This window comes from Chamaea fasciata, unplaced genomic scaffold, assembly GCF_029207755.1.
Source record: "Chamaea fasciata isolate MVZ Bird 193981 ecotype frontalis unplaced genomic scaffold, bChaFas1.0.hap1 SCAF_6, whole genome shotgun sequence".
Classification (NCBI taxonomy): domain Eukaryota; kingdom Metazoa; phylum Chordata; class Aves; order Passeriformes; family Sylviidae; genus Chamaea; species Chamaea fasciata.
This window is the reverse complement of record NW_027094091.1, coordinates 28,724,028-28,746,619: the sequence shown is the minus strand read 5'-3', so window position 1 is coordinate 28,746,619 and position 22,592 is coordinate 28,724,028. Positions and strand designations below refer to the sequence as shown.

Sequence of the window (22,592 nt, the reverse complement as noted above, 5' to 3'; positions counted from 1 at the left end):
ACTAAAGTAAAGCTTCCTATTCACACAAAATCAAATACTCTATTTGAGGCACATTAACAGTTCCCATTTAGAACAGAGATAACCAATGAGTTAACCAATGAGAAAAATTTACTCCCGATACTTCTAAAAGGCACTTAAACAGACCATCAGGGAGAAGTAGCAAGTTGCAAATAAAGCAGTTTTCAGACAATTAAAACTCAAAATGTCAATGAATATAAGAAGTTTCAGGAAAGGGTATATTTTAAAAACATTGATGCAAAAAGCTATGTACCACAGGCAAGCCAATGCTTTCAGAGACACTGCAGGTTTTAAAGAAAAATTACCCTAGAGAGAATCCAGTTCCTCAATAAACTGTAGAAATCCTTTAGAGCAAGCTCCACTATCTGCTGCTCATTCCTCACAGTCCATATTACAGCTCCTTTTTCACTTTATCCCTTTTTATCACTCATTGTGATGAAAATATCCACTCTTCCCATGGAAAATAATGACGAGACAGACAGGTAAGTACTATTGACTAACTGAATGCAGAGTGGGCCACCAAAACTCTTAGAGGAGAATAGAGAATGGAAAAGAAATTGGATTTCTTCTTCTAGGAAGATTTCCAGGAGACATCCTAAAAGGAACACAGGATCAACAATGATAGAGGGAGGGAAGCAGACCTGCAGAATGGCTGAGGGGTGTAAGGGCACAGAAAGCAAGTTTCTGCCATATGTACAGCATATGGCTGAACAGTATACTCTAATATGTGCTACAAAGCTGAAATAAACTAGAAGTTATTTTCAAGGTGTTAGACAAAAGCCTATAACAGACAACTGTACTGAACTCGCAACTGAATACACCTTTTGAACTGCAAAACAATTTATTTCCTAGATAGTACACTTACATAGAATTTATAGTCCAAATTATGTTGTTCAGCATTCAAGTATAATATTATAGTTCCATTTACACTGAGCTAGTTTTGCAAAGGAATTATACTTTTGGTATTGCTGTTATTTATGTAATCAGAGCACTAAGAAATCCTAACCAAGGAGCAGAATTTAATTGTGTGTTACTGAAGAAGCACATTAGAGACAGTTCTTGTCCCCAAGAGTTTGGAAGCTACAAGTCAAAGAAGACAAAACACATGTCATTTGTTTATTTATACATTTTTACACATAGAATACAAGAGACTAATGAAAACCATGGATTAACATGGTCCACAGTTGCTTTGCCACAATTTTTGTCTAACCACTCTCGACATTTTAGAACCTTAACAGCAAAACAGACTCAAAGAAGGATTTAAAAAAAACAGGTTTTGCCGTGCTTTGTAATGTGCTTTTTCAATAGAACGATATTAATAAAATTAATCCAGAGATACTTGTTTTTGATATTTAAATGAATGGACAACAAAGAAGATGCAGGATAATGAAGAGCAAGAAGTCGGTAAAAAAAAAATTGCTTATGCACAAAAAGGGTAAAATAAAATATCTTGTGTAACGTTGGTTTACTATTCATAGTTGCAGAAGTAAATGATATGTAATTTGTCACATATATTGATGGACTAGGGCTAGGAAAAAAACAGAAGACAGATGTGGTAAGTAAAACACTGCCATTTTTGCAAGTTTTCAAAGCAGCCATTGCCTTAATATTCATTAACGGTAGAGAATCTTTATTTTATCCCCGAAGCCCTAATTATTGTGAACCCACACTGTCATCTACATTTTTTTGCAAGACTGCACCCTCTCCCTTTTCAGAAAACTTAATTAAATCTTTAATAAGCCAGTATAAATGTAAAGGATGTGGAAAACAAAATATCACCTTGTGCATATTTATTAAATTTCTGCAAACCCTAAAGCATTTCTCCCCAAATTAATAGTATGGAAAAAATTGATTTCAGCTTACCTACCAATTTCTTTTCTTGCAATAATTCCATCTATTAGTTCTCATGGCAGGGACCTTGGTACTAAAGAGCATCTGAATATAGTCTGCAGAACTTGGTATCAACCCCACAGCTGATCACTTCCTCAGGTAATTGATTAAAATATTGCTATTTTAATCATTGTGTGAAATTAAGCATGAAATCTACCCACCCTCAGCAAGTGGACAGCCTTATTTTCATTCTTGATCAAACTATAGCATATAAAGCAGCTTAACTTCATTGAGAAAGTTGCCAATGACATTCTAGTGGTGCTACCACCATATAAGTATGAACTCTGGTGTTGAAACTGGTGATAGTATAAGTGCAATTTCTAGAAATACTTAATCCAATACAGTTACTTCAGGTAACTCATTAGACCTCTTTGACAACCAAATATTATAAGATAGATATGACAGATCACTGAACTGAATACTTATGGCTGCATGCATGCAAATATAATTATCCTAAGAACAAATATTCCTTTCAAATAATATTAGCATATTTAAGTCACCCAGGGGACAGAGGAGGACGGAAGAGGAGAGAGGACAAAACAATGTTCAAATGTTCCAAAGAACAGAAAAACTGCACTAGTTCTGGAGAAATCACATGAGCTCTAAAATAAAAAATAATATTAATCCCAACTTTGAGGCTTGTGATAAAAACCCTGTAAATTAATTGACTGATTAGACATCTGCACACTGTTGATTTCCTTGGGTTAAGGAAAATTTAACAGCTATGAAAGCATGACTTGCATTATTCATCTGGTCTAACTGACACCTACAAATGGCACTGATAATGTCAGAACCAAATTTCAGTGCTGAGCACCCTGATAAACATTTGGCTAATATTCTAAAAATCTGTGCATCCAATCACCTTTCAAATACCCAAAGCCCAATGATTAACAAGACAGTGGATCTAGTCTATCACTCTGCAGTGCATGTTTTGTTCTTCAGCAGTGATGTAAGAAATGGCTATGATTATCTATTGATGGTCTATCCCATGCCAGTATGATAAGCATATGCAATAATATAATCGGCTAATTACTTCCTCATTTCTTCACTCAAAAATTGCCCTCTCCTCATCAGCTTAGAATTGCTATTCATTTGCAAATGGCTGCCATTCTTCTCTCATCCCCCCTCATCACAGTATTCCAGCACGGTCTTGTAGAAGTGACCTTCACATTTTGTTCTCAAGCACACACAGCAATCAGGTGGGTACAACATAGAGAAATGCACCATCAGTTTTTAATCACAGGAAATAACCCATGTCATGCATAAATCTACTTGTCTCTCTCCAAATGACTGATGGAAGATGACCAGTATATTACACTGAAAAAAGACTTCTAGACTCATCTCACACAAAACAATCACGTGAAATGAGCATCTGTTATTAGTTACTTCAAGACCTAATGACTATTCACTGCAGCACCGTTCCTTTTATCAAGATGTAATGCAGTTTCAATTAAAAAGTTTTAAAAATCATACATTCTTGATACTTAATGTTTTTACAATTTTACATGTTGCAGAGGTCATCCCATTCAATGTTCACCTCAAATCATGGAGTTTCCATGGGTTGCTGAGGGCATTGTCCAGTAGAGTTTTTAAAATCTGTAAGGATGGAGATTCTGTAACTTTTATAGACATCCTCTTCATTATTAATTATTTTTCCCCTTCAATTTCCACTGAAAATTTCCTTCTTCCCATACCTTCTGGCTCTCTCTGTCATTTCACTATGCAAACTACTAGACTATAAATAATACATCCATTTGTTGTGTTTCTTGGAAAAAAAACTTGAGAAAGAAATGAAGAGCTCTGATCTTTCACCAAATCAGAAACTGAACGATTTGCATAGTGTCAGTTATCCACAGAAGGGAGGAATCCCTGCTCAAAGAATGTACAGTATAGAACTTGTAGGATCTGAAAAACTGACTAAGTCTGATATGCCCTATCAGCTATTTGTGTATATAGAAAGAACCAAACGTGCTTATCATAATAGTAACATGCAAGTCCAGTTCTGCAAATTCCAATCTCTTCTAAGTCAAATGGATAACGTCCAATTCAAAGGCCAAACGATCAAAGATTTACTCCAAGGTCAATGTCACTTTATTACTCTCAGTCCCAGAAAGCTAAAACTGCCTTCACAGTCTAGGACCACCATCAATAATAGGTCCAGATATCAACATAATTACCATTAAAGTAAATGCTTCAGTAAGAGAATGGGCTCTTCAGCATCTGCAGTAAAGAGGCCAATATTTGGTAGAGTATTAGTGCAGCATACAGTGGAAAAAGGAGAACATTACTCTTAACAATGCTGACCCACTGTGAAGAACATGTTTCCATACTACACTGATTAAGATGTAAACAAACTCCCTCAACAGAGATGGTAAAATCATCATTGCAATCCAATTGCATGGCAAAATATAGGTCTGATTATGCAATGAGTTTGAATATAACTGATTTGGCAGTTTCACTTTATTCACTATTCATGGCTAAGAGTGGGGGGAAAAAAAATCTACTTCAAGCCAGAAATGGTTCTTGTAAAAGAACAAATTAACTATGAAGCAAGGCAGCTGTAAAGTTTTTTGAACGATGACTATTCAGTAAATTCAGAACTATGTCAAATGAACAACACTTCTCTAGATAGCAGAAGAGATGAAAAGCACTCACTTTCTTTGACAGCAAAATACTTGGAAAAGACAAAGATCAATAAAATGACAACGCATGAGCTGTAAAGACTTGTCAATCCTCTCCTGATGCAGTTGTAACTACAGATGTAGATTCCTTCATTCTGTAAAGCATGGCAAGAGAGGTGCAAAACCTAGGACTGATGAACTACTCAAAACTGAGCATTCCTCATGGAGATCCATTAGTGGAAAACATGAGGCTCAAGAAAACCAGGGCTGAAAACAACAGAAGGGTGGAAGATTACAGGTTGGTAAGAAGGTAAAGCTTCCTCTCTCTGGGTACTCATTTGCAGATATTGTTAGAAGAAAAAAATACTGCATTAAGTGAACTCAGACTGAATGAGTTAAGCCATTCTTACCCATCTTATATTGAGATCTTAGATGATTTGATGTTCTAAAATATTCAAAGCACAAAGTCGTTTTAAACCACTGCTCAGAAGGGAATTAAAAAAGAAAAGATGTCTTCTGATTATCACAATATGGCACACGGTTTCCTGTTCTGGGAAGAGATATCATCTGAACCATTTTCATGCAACAGAACACAGCAAGAGGACAAAAATCACTTCCATGAGGGCTCCTGTCAATAGATGGATAACTAGAGGCAATGATTAGAGCTTAATGAATGAGAATCACCCCTTTTAAAGATTAGAGCAGAGAGTGATCATGATGAGATCAGAATCCACTACCAACCTTTTGTATTTCAGGGAACTGCAGTAAGGACTGAAGGAGGAAGAATAAAAGCATTTAAAAGATATCAGATTTGTTCTGATAGCATTTCACACCACATCATTCCATTTTTCTTCTCAAAGTGTAGCAAAGTATGCAGAGTTTATAGAGCTAATTCATGCAGCCTAGTTTGAATTTTCAGGGAAGAAATGCAAACTCAAATCCTACAAGTCACAATGAAGCCCTCCAAGCCAAAAGCAAGGAATTTATTAAATCTCAAAGACAAAAGGAAGTTACAGAGAAAAAGAAACATCATGCTGAGTCTCTGAGAACTACTACACTTTGTGCCCTGATTAGAAAAGTCAGGTCCAACAGAAAAACAACCTGTGTTGAATATCTGTAAAACTGTATGTCCTTTAGTATCTTATGGTTAGAAACAGTAATTGGGGTACCTGAAAGATTTATCCTTGCTGTTACTTTGCAGTGTTTGGAAACATGAGGAGAGCACATGACACTTAAGACACTAATCGGAACAGTATCAGTAGGATTTCCACAGAGAAAACCTGAATCACATGAAATAACAACTGAATATTTCCTTCTGCAGTGTGAGCTGCAAGATAACTTTCTAAAACAATGATTTATCAGCCTGGAAACAAATTAATGACTGATTCAAGGGCAAGTTTAAAAAGTTAAAAGCTGAAAAACAAATAATAAAAAAAGGAATTCCTAAATTTATATCTATACTTACAAGGGGTAGAGACCTGGAAGGAAAGCTGATGTGAGCCAAATAACTGAATTAGGAACGAATCCAGAATTCAGTCAACTCAGCAATTGGGAGGAACTCAAATAGTGGCTGAAATAGGCTGATGGCAACTAGGAGGAAGAAGAAAATAGTATGATCTAGTCTTTCTTGAATGCTGTCAACTGACCCATTTGGGTCCTGACAGGATGTATTTGTATAAATATCAGCACTAAATGTGCAAGTGGTCTCTGATTTTAGAAAACATCATACCAATCAGAAGAGAAAAGATGAGTACCAAATAATGAAATCAAACCCTTGATTCCTTTCTACATTTGTCTCCAGGTACCATAATGATTACAAGTGTGCTTTCCTCTCCCACTCCAAAGAAATCCAGAGAGTTTTATGGGAAAGAACAAAAGAAAAATGTCTAAACAATACAGACCTCTTCAGAGATATCAAAATTTTACTCAACCTACTTTTGCATTTCATTCATCTCTCTCCTTAGAGGAGAGCAAAATGTAACAATCTATCTTAGAACAACAGATAGAAAACAGATTTTGTGAATACTTTAAAAATCGATCTGTACATACCAAGAGCAGAATATCAAAAAAGAAGGGAAAATTTAAAAATACCAAAATTCTTGAGAAGAAATTTGACAATATTGTAGAAAAGATTAAACTAAAGGCTACAAGGAAAAATATCTAAATAATCACAGAAGTGTGCAACTATTTAGAAGTGTGATGACAAAAACATATGAAGGAAAACCACCATATGAACAAAAAGTAGAATCACTGGGAGTTACAACATGAATAAACAGACTGGAAGAAAAATAATGCAGTATTACACTGAAGGCAAGAGACATACAACCTAATATAGGAAGTAAATATGGGCAGTCTGAAATTTGACTTTGAACATACTAGAGAACAATTTTTGGCAGAAAATACATGCAAAACTTTCCCCAGGGCAGCCACAAATGTTCCAGAAAGAAGTCTGCTCTCTGAGTTGAGCAGGCTTTAAGTTTGCATCAATGTATGTGAATATTCTATTTCTAGAGGAAACAGAAAAAGCTAAAATAATAACAAAATCTAAGAACAAAAGGAACTAAATTATAGGAATCAATCCATACACAAAGAAAAAAACCCCACTACCTGGGATATAGGAAGGAAATAAGGAGACTTTTAGGTTAAACGGAATATGAATGTAGTCACAGGAAGAAAAAAAGTAATTTTTCCTGTACCAACTTGAGTTTGCAGCTGGTGAATCTGCATTTTATAAAAACCCAGAGGGTTTCAAAACCAAGTTACACCTTGAAAGCAAAAAAAAAAAAAAAAAAACAGGTGAAAAGGCAATGAAAAACTGTCTGAGAAGATGACCAGAAATGTCAAAAATCTGCAGAATCCCTATCAGAGGAAGGACACGAGATTATAGGAGACAGTCCCACTATCATGCTTTTTCTTTATGAGCATTATGGCTAGAGTTGCCTAAAATTAGAAAAATACGCACCGTTGCATCCACACCTTTTCAAGACCATTGTCAAAGCTTCCAAAAGACACCAGAAATTGGGTTTTTTTGACCATGAGCAACCATAAATATTTGATGGACTTCTATTATACATTCAGTTTATTATGCATTCAGAAAATATCATAACATACGGAACTAAATTTCATAAATCCTTTTAAGTCTAACAGACTTTTGCAGATTGAAAAAACCTATCATGAGCACTTACAGCACTTTTTTCCAAAACTAAATATATTAAACTTGACACATTATTTGCAACTAAGAAATGCACAGAGCACATAAAGATCACTACTTTTTCCAAGAAGAATTAAAAAGAATTTGTGCTGCCATACCTCAAAAATAACAAAAAAAAAAAAAAAAAAAAAAAAAAAAAAAAAAAAGAAAAAAAAAAAAAAAGCAATGTACATACCTCTGTTATGAAATGGAAAAAGCAAAAAAAAAGGGAAGTACCAACCTTTACAGTTTATAAAATGAACAAGCAACCAAAGAATTTACACAGGAAACCAGTTACATATCTAACAACTGAATTCAAATACCTGAAGTCTGAAGATGACTTTAATATTGGGGGCAGTCCTACCAATGTCTCTCTCTCAAGCTGAAAATGTAAGACAGCAAATTCCTTTCTTCTACAAGAATTTCAGGAAGTAGTACCTTGTTCATTGCTTCACATGAAATTAATGAAAGCCCACTTTGGTCTCAAGGTCAACTCTTCCAGGATGAAGAAATTATTTCAACTATTTTTTCTCCAAATATCAGTCAATCTGCCTCTCTAAAGAGAGGTACAATTTTAGGACATTAAAAATAATTATCAAAGACAATCAAAAATATTTACAGCACTTTACATGGTTAACAGTGGCAACATGATCAATTTAATGGACGAGCTACTATCAGACCAGAAAGTGAAGGGTCCAAAGCAAAGCATCGACACTAATAAAAATCCTATTTCGTGCAAAGGAAAACTCACATTTTCTCTTTGTGCCAGAAATCACAAATTGTAACACAGAAATGTTCATTTGACACAACTATTTAATCACTAAAATTTGGATGCAGGTTCAAACTGTTGATTTTTCCTTCTTTCTTTTCAGGATATGCAAAACCATCCTTTTCCTTCTTTTTCTTATGATAAAACATTTCAGTAAAGTGATTTCACAAACAATTTTAAAAAGTTAGAAAAGCAGGCAGTAGAAAAAGTCTTGAAGGCATCACAATTAGTTGAGTGTAAGCTTCACTTTTAAAAATTAGGTAATTTGTATATTACAGCCACTACATCTATTTTAATACACGTTTCAGAGTACTATGTCTGCTAATACTTTCTTCAAACTTTTCATCACAACTCATCGTCATTGTGAGAGAAATCTTCATCTATCCTCACATTATTTCACTGTCACTTGATTGCTAAGCATTATTCATAAATTCTTTGCTACCTCTGACATTCACTCTCCATAGTTTTATTTTATTTTGCCATCCATTCATTGGTCACTTTATTGTCAGTTTCCTAGCAAATTCTGTTTCACAGGAGGCAAAAACACACATATAAATATGACAGAACTACTAAGTTCAGCATTCTTCTGCCTGCCTAGTACCGCAGCATTTTCAAGAAACAAAACCTTTTAGCTCTCTCAGCCATCCACATGAGGTTCTGGCACACTTGCCAGTTACCCACACATTAAGAAACAGAAGTATCACAGTTTCCCGAGCAGGAATTCCTTTAATCAGAATACTACTTCCCCAGTACGCATTTCACTAGAAGAGAAAGGACATAGCATGGTGCTAAGTTAATGAATGGATTCAGTGGTTCAACAGGAGGTAGACAATCTCTAGTGGCAGATAAAGCACTTAATCCCTTTAATATAAAATAATTACTATACACTTTTAGATCTATTTCTGAGTAGTTTAAGGGAAAACTATTCACAGATATCAGCACATAATTTTTATCTAAATAAAAAAAATGCGATTAGTAAGACTAAAGCAGAAGTTCATTGTGGAATATTAAATCATGACTGTACAAACAGTCAGGAAGCTTTAATGCATAACTTAATGGTTTAAATAGGTTAAGAAATGGCTGTTTAAACACTAATACTCAGCATTGTTTTCTATGTTGAACATTAAAAATTTAGGTACCTTATAGTGAATAACTCAATAACTCATATTGAGGAAACTGGAGGTGGAATTAATGTCTATGTTAGAAAAATAAAAATAGTATGTGCTTCCCAAAATTACATTTCATTCTCATAATATCATGAAGTCTAAACTTTTACCTTCTGAAATCAGCTTCTAAAATCCACACAAAACCAAATTTCTAATTTTATGCATTTTTCATTCTTAGAAAAAGTCACTATAGTTCTAACGATGGAAACCAGATAAAAGTGTCTCTCGAAGCCCATTTTAAAGCACATTTTAAAAATTTTCTGCAGAGTCAAGATTCAGTGTAAAGACTTGAATAAAAACATGTTTCCTCCAGAACATTTTTACTATCATTAGATTCAGGAAAAGTTCCATTTTCACTTGGGAGAAGTACAGACATCAAATTACTTTTGAAAACAAAGCTGCTGTATCAGCTAATGAACTCGTAATTTTCTCCCTCACAGCCAAGCAAGCATGAGTTCTGCATGACAGCACAATACATTCATTGCTCAAAAATACTGATGTTGCTATAATTGAACAGCCTCAGCTAGATTTTGAATCACTTAAGACAAATGCCAATAGACGAATACACTAACACAACCATACCTATATCACTTTAATATGGTAGGACAGAAAAAAATGCAATGAAAGATTAAAGTTCTATTTTCCATGATTCTACACATCATCTGAATGTGCAATACATACTTGAATTTACAACCTATCTAACATTACTCACTTGTAATGGCTCTTGTAAAATGAACACACCTAAGGTGTCATCGCAACTATCCTAACTTTATGAAGGGGATAAGGAGGGAAATATTCAGTTCTTACACAAGTGGGACCATCTTCATCAGTACTGCTACTGATGGCCCCACAGGTGGCTAAAGCTCAGATACTAACATAACAGAATTCTAGAGTGGGGTGACTTTATGCTTCATTGCTTTCTAGTGTAGCTCACTTGCTAATAGGTTTTCTACAGTAAAAAAAATTTTGCACTAAAATTTATCAGCTTTAGTGCCTCTCCTCTCATTTATCATTTCATTAAAAAAAAAGTCAAATAACATGGTATTTGACCACCTATAGATTAAATCATTATAATCTTGTGCTATACTCTCTTTTCCTTGGTATCTGTAGAAGTAATGAGGTACTCAGATTAATTCACACAGAGCAGGAATTTGGGTCTACAGCAAACAGAAAAAGAAACCAGAGTGGGCAATTCTAAATTTGAACAAGCTTTTCCTGTCTGCCACCAGGTACTTATAAAACATACTTTGGTTTTGTGGAATCTCTCCTTGCTTGGATGTTACATTCTTGGACTATCCAAATGGCCAGGAATACCGAAAAAAATGCAGATTTGGGAACCTTTATGTTCCCATAGAGACCTCTACTATCTTTAAATATTCCAGAGCTGGCTCTTTGAGCATTGGACATAGCGCACTCTATACTTAGTTCCTTCAGTTCCTTAGTTCCACCTCTGCTGTGACAGAAAGTTACAACTGAGAAGGTGATAGCTGCTCAAACAGAGAAAGCAAGCGTGCAGAGGTTATCCTGAGAAGTCCTCACTACTTTAAAGTAACCTTGACTTCTTTCACTGCCCTCCCAACGGGTTTGGCAGGCAGTATTCATGTCCAGATGGTGGACAAGAAAACCTACTTCAACAGATTGGATTACAATGTTTTACACTGAACAGTTATTGGATTAAATGTATAAATAGCTGTGGGAACCCAGGACTTTCCTCTTTCAAATGATCATCATTCAGCTAGAAAAATTATCTTCCCTCTTGTCACTCCTCTGTGGCACAGTGAATTCTGCGACGTTCTCCAGACCTCTGTGTCAGTGTAAGAGGACAGTTCAGAGTGCAAACAATGCTCTAGAGGGGAAAAACAACTGATATACTTCAGAGCAGGAACTTTTAGAATTAATGCAATAATGAAGATCATCTTAAGAGGATCCAAGCACACAAAGAAACAGACAGACAAAGTGTTCAGGGTACTCTATGTGAAGCAGCATAGAATTTCCCAGAAATCAAATTAATATCAACTGCTCCCACTGTATCAGTTTCCCAGACATGCTTTAACCATAATTCTACTTTAGAAAAGGCTGAGATGCCACATGTAATTGAAAATTTAACTCCTATTGTGAATGTTACAAGTTCATAGTATACAATGACTTTAAAGAAGCTTAGCGTCTGTGCACAAAATGGGCTAAAATGGGCTAAAATGCAAGATGCCAAATCAGATGAGGACTGTCCTTCTTTACGTTCTAAAGCAGAACTTCAGGTAACTATTACTTTTAAAGAAATTGCATTATGTCAGCAGCATCATGAACCAATATGCAGTTACATGAGGGTATTTTAGTTTCAAGTTTTACTCTGAAAGCTACATTCTCCGTGAAGTCTGGATAAAGCCTTTTGACTATTCATAGCACCTGGAGTTACAGGACAAAAACCCACAGATGACAACACCCAGGAAAATGCTATTTCATCTATACCAGGGCAAATCAATGTGTGTACATATATGTGTGTGCATATACAGGCACACACCCTCACATCATTGACTGATTTATTCAGCTTACAGTGAACAAAAAATGAAAAAGCTTACAATGCATCTGAAGTGAAAAATGATTAGCAATGCCCCTGACAGACTACAGGGAGAAATTTTCAGATTCCTTGAAGTTGCAAAATAGAGCTTAAAGAGTAACTAGGAAATTAGGTAAAAGAATGTAAAAGTAGACAGTAGATTGTAAATGTTGCTGGAATCAGTGGATAAACAGATAATGAGGAATCTAAGCGGGTTTTTTGGCAGTTATGTAACAAGAAAAAACAGCACATGCCCTAAGAGAAGTTCAAGGCAAGGTTACTTACAATTTTGGGGGCTCTCAGTGAATACCTTTAGATGACCCTCTAAGACCACAAAAAGACTTCCAGTAAGGGGAAGAGACATGTAAATTTATTCTAGGAAAAGAGATGTTTATGTATTAGCTTGGAAGTATGTTGTTGTGACTATATGTTGTCAGGATGGAATAAATAACCCATTGCAGTATTTCATGATACACATTCAATAAGAGAAAAAATCCTCCAAATGTGTTCAGCACTATAATAAAGAATGCCTGCTTTCTAATACTTTAAATTGTGCTAGAAAGATTATTCTCTGGCTGATTTCAGTATCACCCAAAACTAAAAAAAGCATAAAGGAAATGAAAAACAACTGTAATATCTGGAGTCTGTCTAGCAGATATCGATAACTTTATCTTTTCTTCTAAATGAATTGCTCACTAAACAAGTTAGTGCACTGCTATCAATAGACAGAGATTTGAAAAAAAATTTAGACAAGAGCTTCCATTCATACCTATCTTAGAAAAAAAGCATGTCACAACAGAACGAGAATATTTATGCAATAACTTCAGCATTAATGCACCATTCCTGTCCTTTTCATAACAATTCCTGTCTCATCTACTCAATGTGTTGTCACATTGTCACTAACTGAATCCACCAGCTATGGACAAGTAAGAGGCGTAACAGTCCTACATCTTCAATTTTGGACTGAACTTCCTGGGACTGGCATTCTTGAAATTCCTATGAAATTCCTGCCATTCACTTTCCATTTCAGTTGGAAGCTTTAACAGAAATCAGGCATAGGACAGAAAAATCGAAGAAGTTTCCACTGAAATGTTTTTGAGCTGAGCCATCAGCTATCAAGAGTGCAAACCATGACTAAATTATTTCAAAGAGTGATGCAAAAATAATATAGAATTTAGATAACTCCGCACAACTAGTTTCTACCCTCTGACAGATTTCAGAAAGATTTAAGGACACTTACTTCTGGGTACATTTGATCATTGAACCAGGCTTCATAGTTTTTATTTCCCACACATTTTTTCTATCCTTCAGCCCAGTGATAAAAAAAAAAAAAAAATCCTGCTTTATCAAAGAAGTTAATTTCAGCAAGTTTTCTTTATTTTCTAAAACACAGGAAAAACAGGAAACAATGTTCAGGAAACGCGATGGGATTTCCATTTAAGACACAAGAATGTGTAATGTTACACCAGAAAGGAGGTTTGCTCAAGAGGCTAACTATGTTTTTCACTGACTAGATCTGAGGATAGAAGCTAACCAAGTTCATCAACCACAGGCATCTGCAATGCAGTAATTCTACTTCACATCCAACTTTCAAGTTGCACAGAAATAGCAGTAATGGATGAGAAAGAATTCTCAATGATCTCTAGGCCTCTGAAAATGCTCTGCACTTAAACATGCTAGACTTGGCCATGAGATCAAGTTATAGCCCCACTTAAGAGTCAGAAAAAGAAGGTGGCAAGTGCATTAGTTCCCCCAGGCATCATCTGAAAATACCCGGTATCTGAAAACATCCTGGTAAAAGGCATCACAAAGGATTCATTTGAAAACTTTGTGAGTTTCTGCACTCCTCTAAGTTTCAGTGTTTGACTCAAGTAGGGGGAAGTGCATTCAATATCACTTTCATCCATGTGGAAGTATTCAGGTCCCACACCTCAGAAACCCTTGAAATGTACACTGTAAACCATTATCAACAAGCACGCTTGTACCACCTCACACGATCTGAACAGAAACCAGAGTAATATACCACCTTAACCACATCACCTTAAATGCATCACCATATGACAAAAAAACCCTACTACTCTAATTAAGTTACCATAGTATTATTTTGCTTTTTGGTTATTATTTTTAAGGATCATGTACATAATCCTCACAGAAGAATCAGTACAGTTATCACCACTACCTTCTACTCCTGTAGCTGAAGTCTACACAATACTTTACCAGCACATATTCTGAATAGCACAGCTTTTACAGGTTTGACTTCAGCATTCAAATTCTGGAGAATTATGACATTTCAGAAACATCCTTTAGCATTTTGTATTCCCTAGTTCAAGATCTCTGACTACACAGAGTTTTGATACTGTGACCTATGATGACATGCTCTACTCCTGTTAATTAACTTGCTCTACAATTCTCTCACCTAACTGTAGCTTGAATTTCTCTCTTTGGAAAGACACCTACACATACGTAAATACAGTTAATTTATTCCTTTACTGTATGTAGCCCTAGCCCTGCAACTCCTATCAATACCTGATACTCTCCTAGGGTATCTAGAAGAGCATTACCTGTGTCAGTCAAAACAGAAACATATTCTACTCGTATTCAAATACCCTTTTTATCCTGTTAGATAACCTTTAAAAAACAAAGTAGGAAAGGAACTGTATCTCAAAAAATTCTGTCTGCTCAGCTTTCTCACTCCCTACATTTATCTCCCATCCAGAATATGAATCTCTAGCTATGTCTTTTATAGAAAAGCAAAGATTCACACTAAAATACTTTATAGAATTAAAAATAAAAATAAATTTAAGTTTCATACTTTTAATGTATCAGTACCCCAGTAAATCTTGAAACTATGGATTAAATGCAATATACATTTCACTGCAGTTTACTACCAAAAACAGAAGAGGGTCCTATGGACCTGATAAGTAAGAGAAGTAAAAAGAACAAAATATTTTAAATAACAATTTGAACCGCTGAACCAAAGACAAAGCAGCTACAATTACCAAGGAAAGTTTAAGCAGTACCAACCAAAAATACCTCTCCTACTTTATTTTTAAAATAACCATATTCCTCAGCATAGTGCAGAAAAACCACTGCAATATAACAATTCATTATACTAAATGGACTCTTGCAGGACAGCAAAGTTTTGAGTTAAAGGCTAAATCTAAAGTTTAGATTCAGAATGCATCCCAGCCACTGACAAGATCTGAGAAACAAAAATGCGTGAAAAAGCCTGAATGTGTATGTATGTAAAATAGGAAAATATAAAGGGAATTAGCTAATTAACTACCTGAACAACTGTCAATTATTTTTCATGAAAAACAGGCTGATTATCAAAAGACTTCACAACCAAGTTGACAAAAATGCTTAGTATAAATTATATTAAAAAACCCAAACCCTAGAAATGAACCATAAACTATAAATGGGAATTTTACAGTATTACCTAAACTTTTGCTTGACAAGATCAAAAATCTACGTTGAAGAGGCATTTACATTGCTCAGACATGAATACATGCGAAATCCCAAAAAGCTAAATAGAAATGTCAATACCTAAGACTCAGTAGACTGTCATAACTGGCCTTTTAAAGGCAACTGAATATCAAAAGCAGCTGAACATGTTAATTTGGTAACAGTAAAGAAGACAGCAATAGTGATTTGAAACTACAAAAAAGCAAAAGTAAAAGCAGAGTAGAAAATCTATCATTCAAGCAGCAAATGCTACAGGCTATAACCTTGAGCAGTTCTGTGAGCTCAAAATGTCATTCCAGAGGGACTGCATAACTGTAATTACCACTTACATTATGAACTTCATATACAAAATGTTCTATGCAACACAGCCAAACTCTGTTAAGCTTAATGACCAGTTCATCTGAAATTCAAAAATTAGTTGCTTTAGATTCAGTAGCAAAGAATGAGAAAAATTAATGGAATGGCATAGTTAGGCTAAGGATTGCAACTGCTTAAGAAGAGACTGTGAACCTGGGGTATTCCAGAATGGCTTTATCAGATATAATCATCAGAAGAAAGTAAAATCCTAATAGAAAATCCTACTAGGTGAGAGAACAGCCTGTCCAGAGAAATGCTTCAAGTCCTGCCACTTCTTCAGCACTCAGGAAGAAGAGTGTTTTCATGAAGAACACTGCAATGGCAAGGGTACACATCTTTTCCATGTCATGGGACTATTTTTTGTAACCAAACTACTGCCAGGCCTTTTATTGAATTTTGACAGAAGCAATCAACTCAATACATGTATCTATTTGCTTATATACCTCAGAATATGAAAGACTTGTGATAATCACAGATAAAAATATGAGCTTCCCGGTCTGAAATGCAGTTTTCAGGTTCATTATAAAATATCTTTCCATTTGGCTAATGGCAATCCCTCATTATTGAAAGTTGTAACAAAAACAAACAAAAAAAAGCTATTACAATTTATATATACAATGAAGAAGGTAATATATTTTTTATAAAACCTCATAGCATTAGATAAAAAGAAAACATTGGTTTGGTTTTTTTTTAATTTTAACTGTCCTCATATTTATTAGAATAAGAGAACGAGGCCTAAACCAAATACCAGGTAAAGATCCTTTTTCAGTTCTGACCATTATCTTAGCCAATAAAATGTGACTTAAAAACACTTTTAAAAACTAAGAGAATAAATCTGAAGACCTAAACCAATATCCAAAGAACCCAGTGCTTTCCCATTCTAATTTTACTGACTGATTTTTCCAGAGCATGTAGAACTCAAGCAGACGCAATCTGTATTTTCCATGTGGTTGCACAGGATGTGCTGTATAAGCGGTTATAGAACAGAACAGGGGAAAGGATCAATTATGTCACTGATCTGTCTTATGACAGCAAGGATGCCAAACAGACATCTGGGACAGAAAAGTTTCAATAATCCAGTCACAAAATGCTATCAGGCTGCCATAAGCATCCTTTATTTCACTTACTGTATGCAGTCACTGAAGTTTTCTATACAGATTGGATAAAGCTAGAACTGCTAGTCAATTTTACCAAGTTTTTGCAGAATCAGAAATTATTAGAAATAATTAGAAGGAGAGAGGAATATACATGTTTTATGGGGTTGTAAAAAGACAGCAGAAAAAAAGGAATTCTTGCAGACTTCTTTTTTTTCTCTACTCTCCTCATTCTTTTTAGGACAGAGTAGAGAAAAACACTTAGAATTGCATTTAATGAATTTTACATTTTGAGGCATGGCTTAGAACTGTTACTTCACTTCAAACCAAGAACACAAATTTTAAAGCTTTAAGCATTGTTTGAAAAAACCTCTCTCTACTGTAACAATAGTTAAAATGTCCAATTCCACAAATGCATATAAAATCTCCACTTAAAATACATCTTCAAAGTGGCTTGAAGGCAAATCTACAGTCAGGCCTGTGTTTCCCTCCACAGATTCAACATTTACTACATCTCAATTTTTAATAAAGTATTTAAAGAGCAGTGTGTAATAATTGCCATAACTGCCAAACGCTGTCATGCATCCTGTGTTGAAAGCAAAAGCATGCAGTGCTGCACAGTCTGGAGACCAAACCCAAAATTTTCACAATTACAAGACCAAGAAGGCTTTATGTTCAAGTTTAATGTTAAATAAAATTTCAATAGACCAAGAGAAGAAACATAAGTTTTAATGATCACTATATATTTTAAGTAGTATCAGAGATCCTGAAAAAGGAAGAATTTATTTCTTAGACTATACACAAAATTGAATATATGCTAAACACTCCCCATTCACCACAAATCCTTTTTCCTCTTTTCCTCTTCTCTGCTCAGTCTACCATGTTTCCTAATGTTTCTTTCAATTAAAAATGCATGCAGAACATTGATCAGAAGAAAAGAATGTTACAGATCACTGAAAACAGCACCAAGAGATAAAGTAAGAAACTAAGTAGTATTCTTTCAATTTCTGGAGCAAGATCAAGGACAGCAGGTTTTGCTGGCTCAAGCTCTGAATGGGTGAGAATTGCTACCTTTATGGTGAACCACTACCAGAAATCAGATGGGAAAGACATTTTAAAGTGGAAGATGCCATTCTGGCTGCAACATGGTAATAATCAATAACTGTGAATTAACACAACAGGCTCATTAGGAAAACCTAAATGGAAACGAAAACACATGGTGCATAAACAAGGGGATAGTGTCAATCTAATACAGTGTATTTCAAATAAAACAGAAAAGTACATTCAGGACTGAAGATTCTGTCAGAAAAATTATCATATTTAATACTTTAAGCCTTAATACACAGTTGCTTCTATTTATTTAAAAAAACCCAACCAAACAAACAATAATCTGTTCTATATGGTCATGATGAGGACAAGAAATAACAAGCTCAAAAATGTAGGCCTTGAACACAGAAATTTAGGTTATATCTTTAGGGGGAAAGAAAAAGCCAGAAGTTGTAGAGTCACCACCACTAAAGACTTCTGCAGGCACAAAACATACATGTGTCAGAAATAATACAAGTATGGCTGAGCTTTGGGAGTTGGATTCAATATCCCAAATATTCTAAAAATAGCTTCCATGAAACCAGATGACTAATAATCTACTAATTCAAATCTATTTTCAAATAGTTCTTTAAGTTCTTGCAGATTTAATCAAATTTAAAACCAACCCTAGCACTTCTCAGTCATTTGCCAGAGAAGACAGTTTCTTTAGTTATCATTAAGAATAATTTACTGTATAGGACAATGTATTTTAGCAATTTAAGAACTTGCATATTTTCTAAACACAGCTTTAATGCAGTATTTCACAATCAACACAGAAATTTGTAACAATATTTTCCAGTTTTCCTGGTTATTTTCTCTGCTAGCATCAAGTCCTTCAGAAACAACTAACATCTTAACTCTGTCCTCTCCTGCCTGCAAAGGCATCTTCACCGTTCCAAGCTCATACAACTGATCCAGACACCTCCAACCACCCAGACTTTATGCACACTTTTCTATGTAGTCAACACTTGAAAAGATAAATTAATGAAATAATAAAATCATTGTTTTCACCAAAAATACTTTCCTTTCTTAAGATTTAACTCAAACATCTGAAGCTCTTCTAATTTTGAAGCACTTTTCAAGTAATCAAGGTTTGGGGTTTTCTTTTATTTGATTTGGAAAGCAGTTTCTACTCTCTAGCCCTTTACCTCTCCTTCTGGACAATGATGTCACACACAAAGGCACATGCAAAACATAGAGAAAAGACGAAACAGAGATGTGAGTTTCTTTTATCTCATGAGATACACATTTCAAGCCTACTGCATTAGCTTTTCTCTTGCAGTGTTCACTTTGAAGCAGTCACTGTGTGTTCAACCATTTTTCTAACTTCCAAAAAAACCAGCTGTGTCAATCTTGCCAGTCTTTGTATAGAACATCTTCGGTTCACTTTACACATTGAACTTTCATCACCTTTACCTGTTACGACTGTGCTTCTGGACAGTGGTGTGAACAGGAATGTCCCCCAGCACAAGATTCTGCACTCTTTCAATTCACATAAATTTCCTCAGAACAGTTTTAAAATGTTATTTCCAAACTACTTGCTGTAAGCAGAGATTTCATTCTTCACATACAGATGTTTTCCTCGTTACATATATTGGGTAAACTACTACAGCTTTTAACATTGTAGGGCAAGAAGAGTCAGACATTAGCTCTAACAGTTACAACACAGACACACACAATGTATAAAACTGATAAAAACCAAGTTACACTTTATTTTAAGTCTGCATTTAAAGTGAAGCAAGCACTGACAATATTGCATTAGTTTCTGTAAAGATGCAGTCATAGATACGCTATGTCTACGTAACGCCAAGGGTTTGTCTGTATGAGCAGTCCGTTGTGTTAAATCCAAAATATTAAACAGGAATGAAAAATGGAAGCAAGAAGAAACAGAAGACTGGGATGTGTTAGTTTAAATCACTTAAAAAGGAAAACACTGAATAACAAGTTTTACAGAGGAGAAATAACTGCTTGAACTGTAATACTAAACAGGTGGACAAAAAAGTGCTTCCATCCTTTTACGTACCACCTCCACAGCACGACTGGGAAACTTTCTAAAAAGTAGTTGCACATATCCATTTTAATTTGCCATTATTTACTTCTTAGGGAAAGGATTTCACTTAAAAGAAAGATCATTTCAGCTCTCTTGGTAGCACAGCTGGCACTCTACATGAAAGTGTCAACAAAAGTTGCAGTGCCAGCACATCACAGCAAGAGAGAATCAAGTGTCAAACATTAAACACATTTTATTAAGAAAACCTAATAAGTTAAAGTTTTGAAAAGAAGCTAATTATAGCAGCAGAAGGGCAACACATTTACTGCTTACTCATTCCAGAAAGATTGGAAAAGACAATTAATTCCTAGAGTGAAGGTGTTCATTTTTCACTATGATGCCCAAGAGATTTATTTCAATGATGAGATTACTTATCTTGGTAAAACCACAGTCAGACCATAATTTAGATATTTAAATAAGAATTTTACATACTAACTTCGGCCTTGTAAAATCATAGAATATTGTGAGTTGGAAGGGACATCATGATTTGGAAGGGATATTGAATCCAACTCCCAACTCCACACAGGGCAATCTAAAAGTCAAACCATATGCACAAAAACATTGTCCATAAGTCTCCTGAACACCTACAGGCTTGGGGCAATGACCAGTTCCCTGGGTACCCTGTTGTGTGCCCAACCACTCTCTCTTAGGATCTCTTTCCTAATATCGTATCTGAACTCCCACTGAAGTAGATTTAAGCCATTCCTTCCACTTTTGTCACTGGACACCAGTGGGAAGACATCCCTGTTGTTTTACGTCTTTGGCCTATAAGCCTGAATAAACTACATAGTTCTTTAAAGAAAAACAAACCAAGCAAAACCCAGAAATTTTGACCATCGTTCTCTTTGTCTGAACTGCTAGTTCAGAGAAAGATTCAGCTATAAAAACTGTTCCTTCCTTCTCCTCCACCACCACAAAACTTAAGTCCTCCCCACAACACTAACAGATATTTTAAAAACAAACAAAAAGACAATAACCCACAACAACAACAACAACCAAAACAAAACAAACAAACAAAATCCCCAAAACCCCCCAAAAAATCCCCAAAATTACAAAACTCTAGAGTTTGGTTAAATGCTAACTCCTCCCATAAAGGAAATTACAGTGAAACTGTAAAGACACTACTGGGTCTGGGTCTTTTGCACTCGGTATGCAAAAGCCTGGCCTGGAATCTAAGGCGACCTAGGACGAGAAGCGTAGCCAGCTCTAGCAGCACTAAAATCTGGAAAAGGCAAGCGTGTACAGTACATATTTTTGCACATTTCCCTATTTAAATACAAAAGTCGGTGAAGATAAGCTGTTAATATGAGTCTGAATTAAAACTGCTCCTTCCTCCACATTTCTCTTACTCGGAGGATACTTCGAGTATCCTACACCTACACCTGCACTCACACACACGACCGCCGCCATCGCTTTACATCTAGTTATTAACTCTGAGCATTTCCTTCAGCTGGCACCACAAACATGGGGTTCAACTTCGATCTCCTCGCCCCGTTTGCCTGCCAGGCCCCCCCGGCCCGCCGCAGCGGGCAGCCCAGCCCTGCCGGGCGCAGGACGGGGCCCGTGCCCCTCTTGGCTCACAGGCTGCGATTTCAAGGCCCACGACAGCGCAGGGCACGGGCCTGGGCAGGTACAGCCCGCTGGGGACCGCGATCCCGGCGTTGCGCCCCTGCGCCCCCGCTGCCCTGGAGACGCCGCCGGCCATCACCTCCCGGGCAGGGCAGGGGCAGCGGCTGCCCGGCGCCTCCCGCCCCAGGGGCGCCCCCGCTCGGGGCTGGCGAGGGAGAGGGGCCGGCGGGGCGCGGGGGAGGCCGGGCGGGGGGCGCCGGGCGGACGGGGACACGGGGACTCCAGACGGGGACTCCAGACAGGGACGCAGCGCGACGGGGCACCCCCGGCCGGGCGCGATGGCGAAAGAAGCGAACGTCTCTACCTCCTTCTTTTTCTGTCCTCCCCCGAGCTGTCCGCAGAGGAGGAGCAGGAGCAGCAGCAACAGAGGGAGGCAGCCCCCGGCCGGCAGGTGCGACAGCCGCCGCGCTACCCCGGCACCCAGCGCCATGTTCCGCCCCCGCCGGCGGCACCTGCCGCACCGCCACGCTGAGCCGGCCCGCGCCCGGCCAATCGCAGCGCCCCGCGGCGCGGCGCCGCCTGGGAAATGTAGTTCTGTGGCGGGGGAGGATCGCGCTCGGCTCTGCGACGGTGCCGCGGGCAGCGCTGGCGATCGGCCCGGCCCGGCCCGGCCCGGCCCGGCGGGTTTTGCCCACCCGATGGTTCTGCCCGCTCGGGCTCACTGCTGCTTCACTGCTGCTCCCAGCTCTCGGCTGCCTGCAGC

At 36.9% G+C, this 22,592-nt stretch overlaps 1 protein-coding gene across 2 annotated transcripts in view; it reads right to left on the bottom strand.

The window, feature by feature from the left end:
- The window catches only part of TUSC3 (tumor suppressor candidate 3), a 106,107-nt gene extending 83,775 nt beyond the window's left edge, over positions 1-22,332 (bottom strand). For both annotated transcript variants that reach the window (XM_066184966.1, XM_066184967.1), the window contains exon 1: positions 22,194-22,332. In XM_066184966.1, the coding sequence (XP_066041063.1) occupies positions 22,194-22,319 (126 nt within the window). In that variant the 5' untranslated portion in view covers positions 22,320-22,332. The remainder of the gene's footprint in view (positions 1-22,193) is intronic.
- Positions 22,333-22,592: the final 260 nt, after the last annotated feature.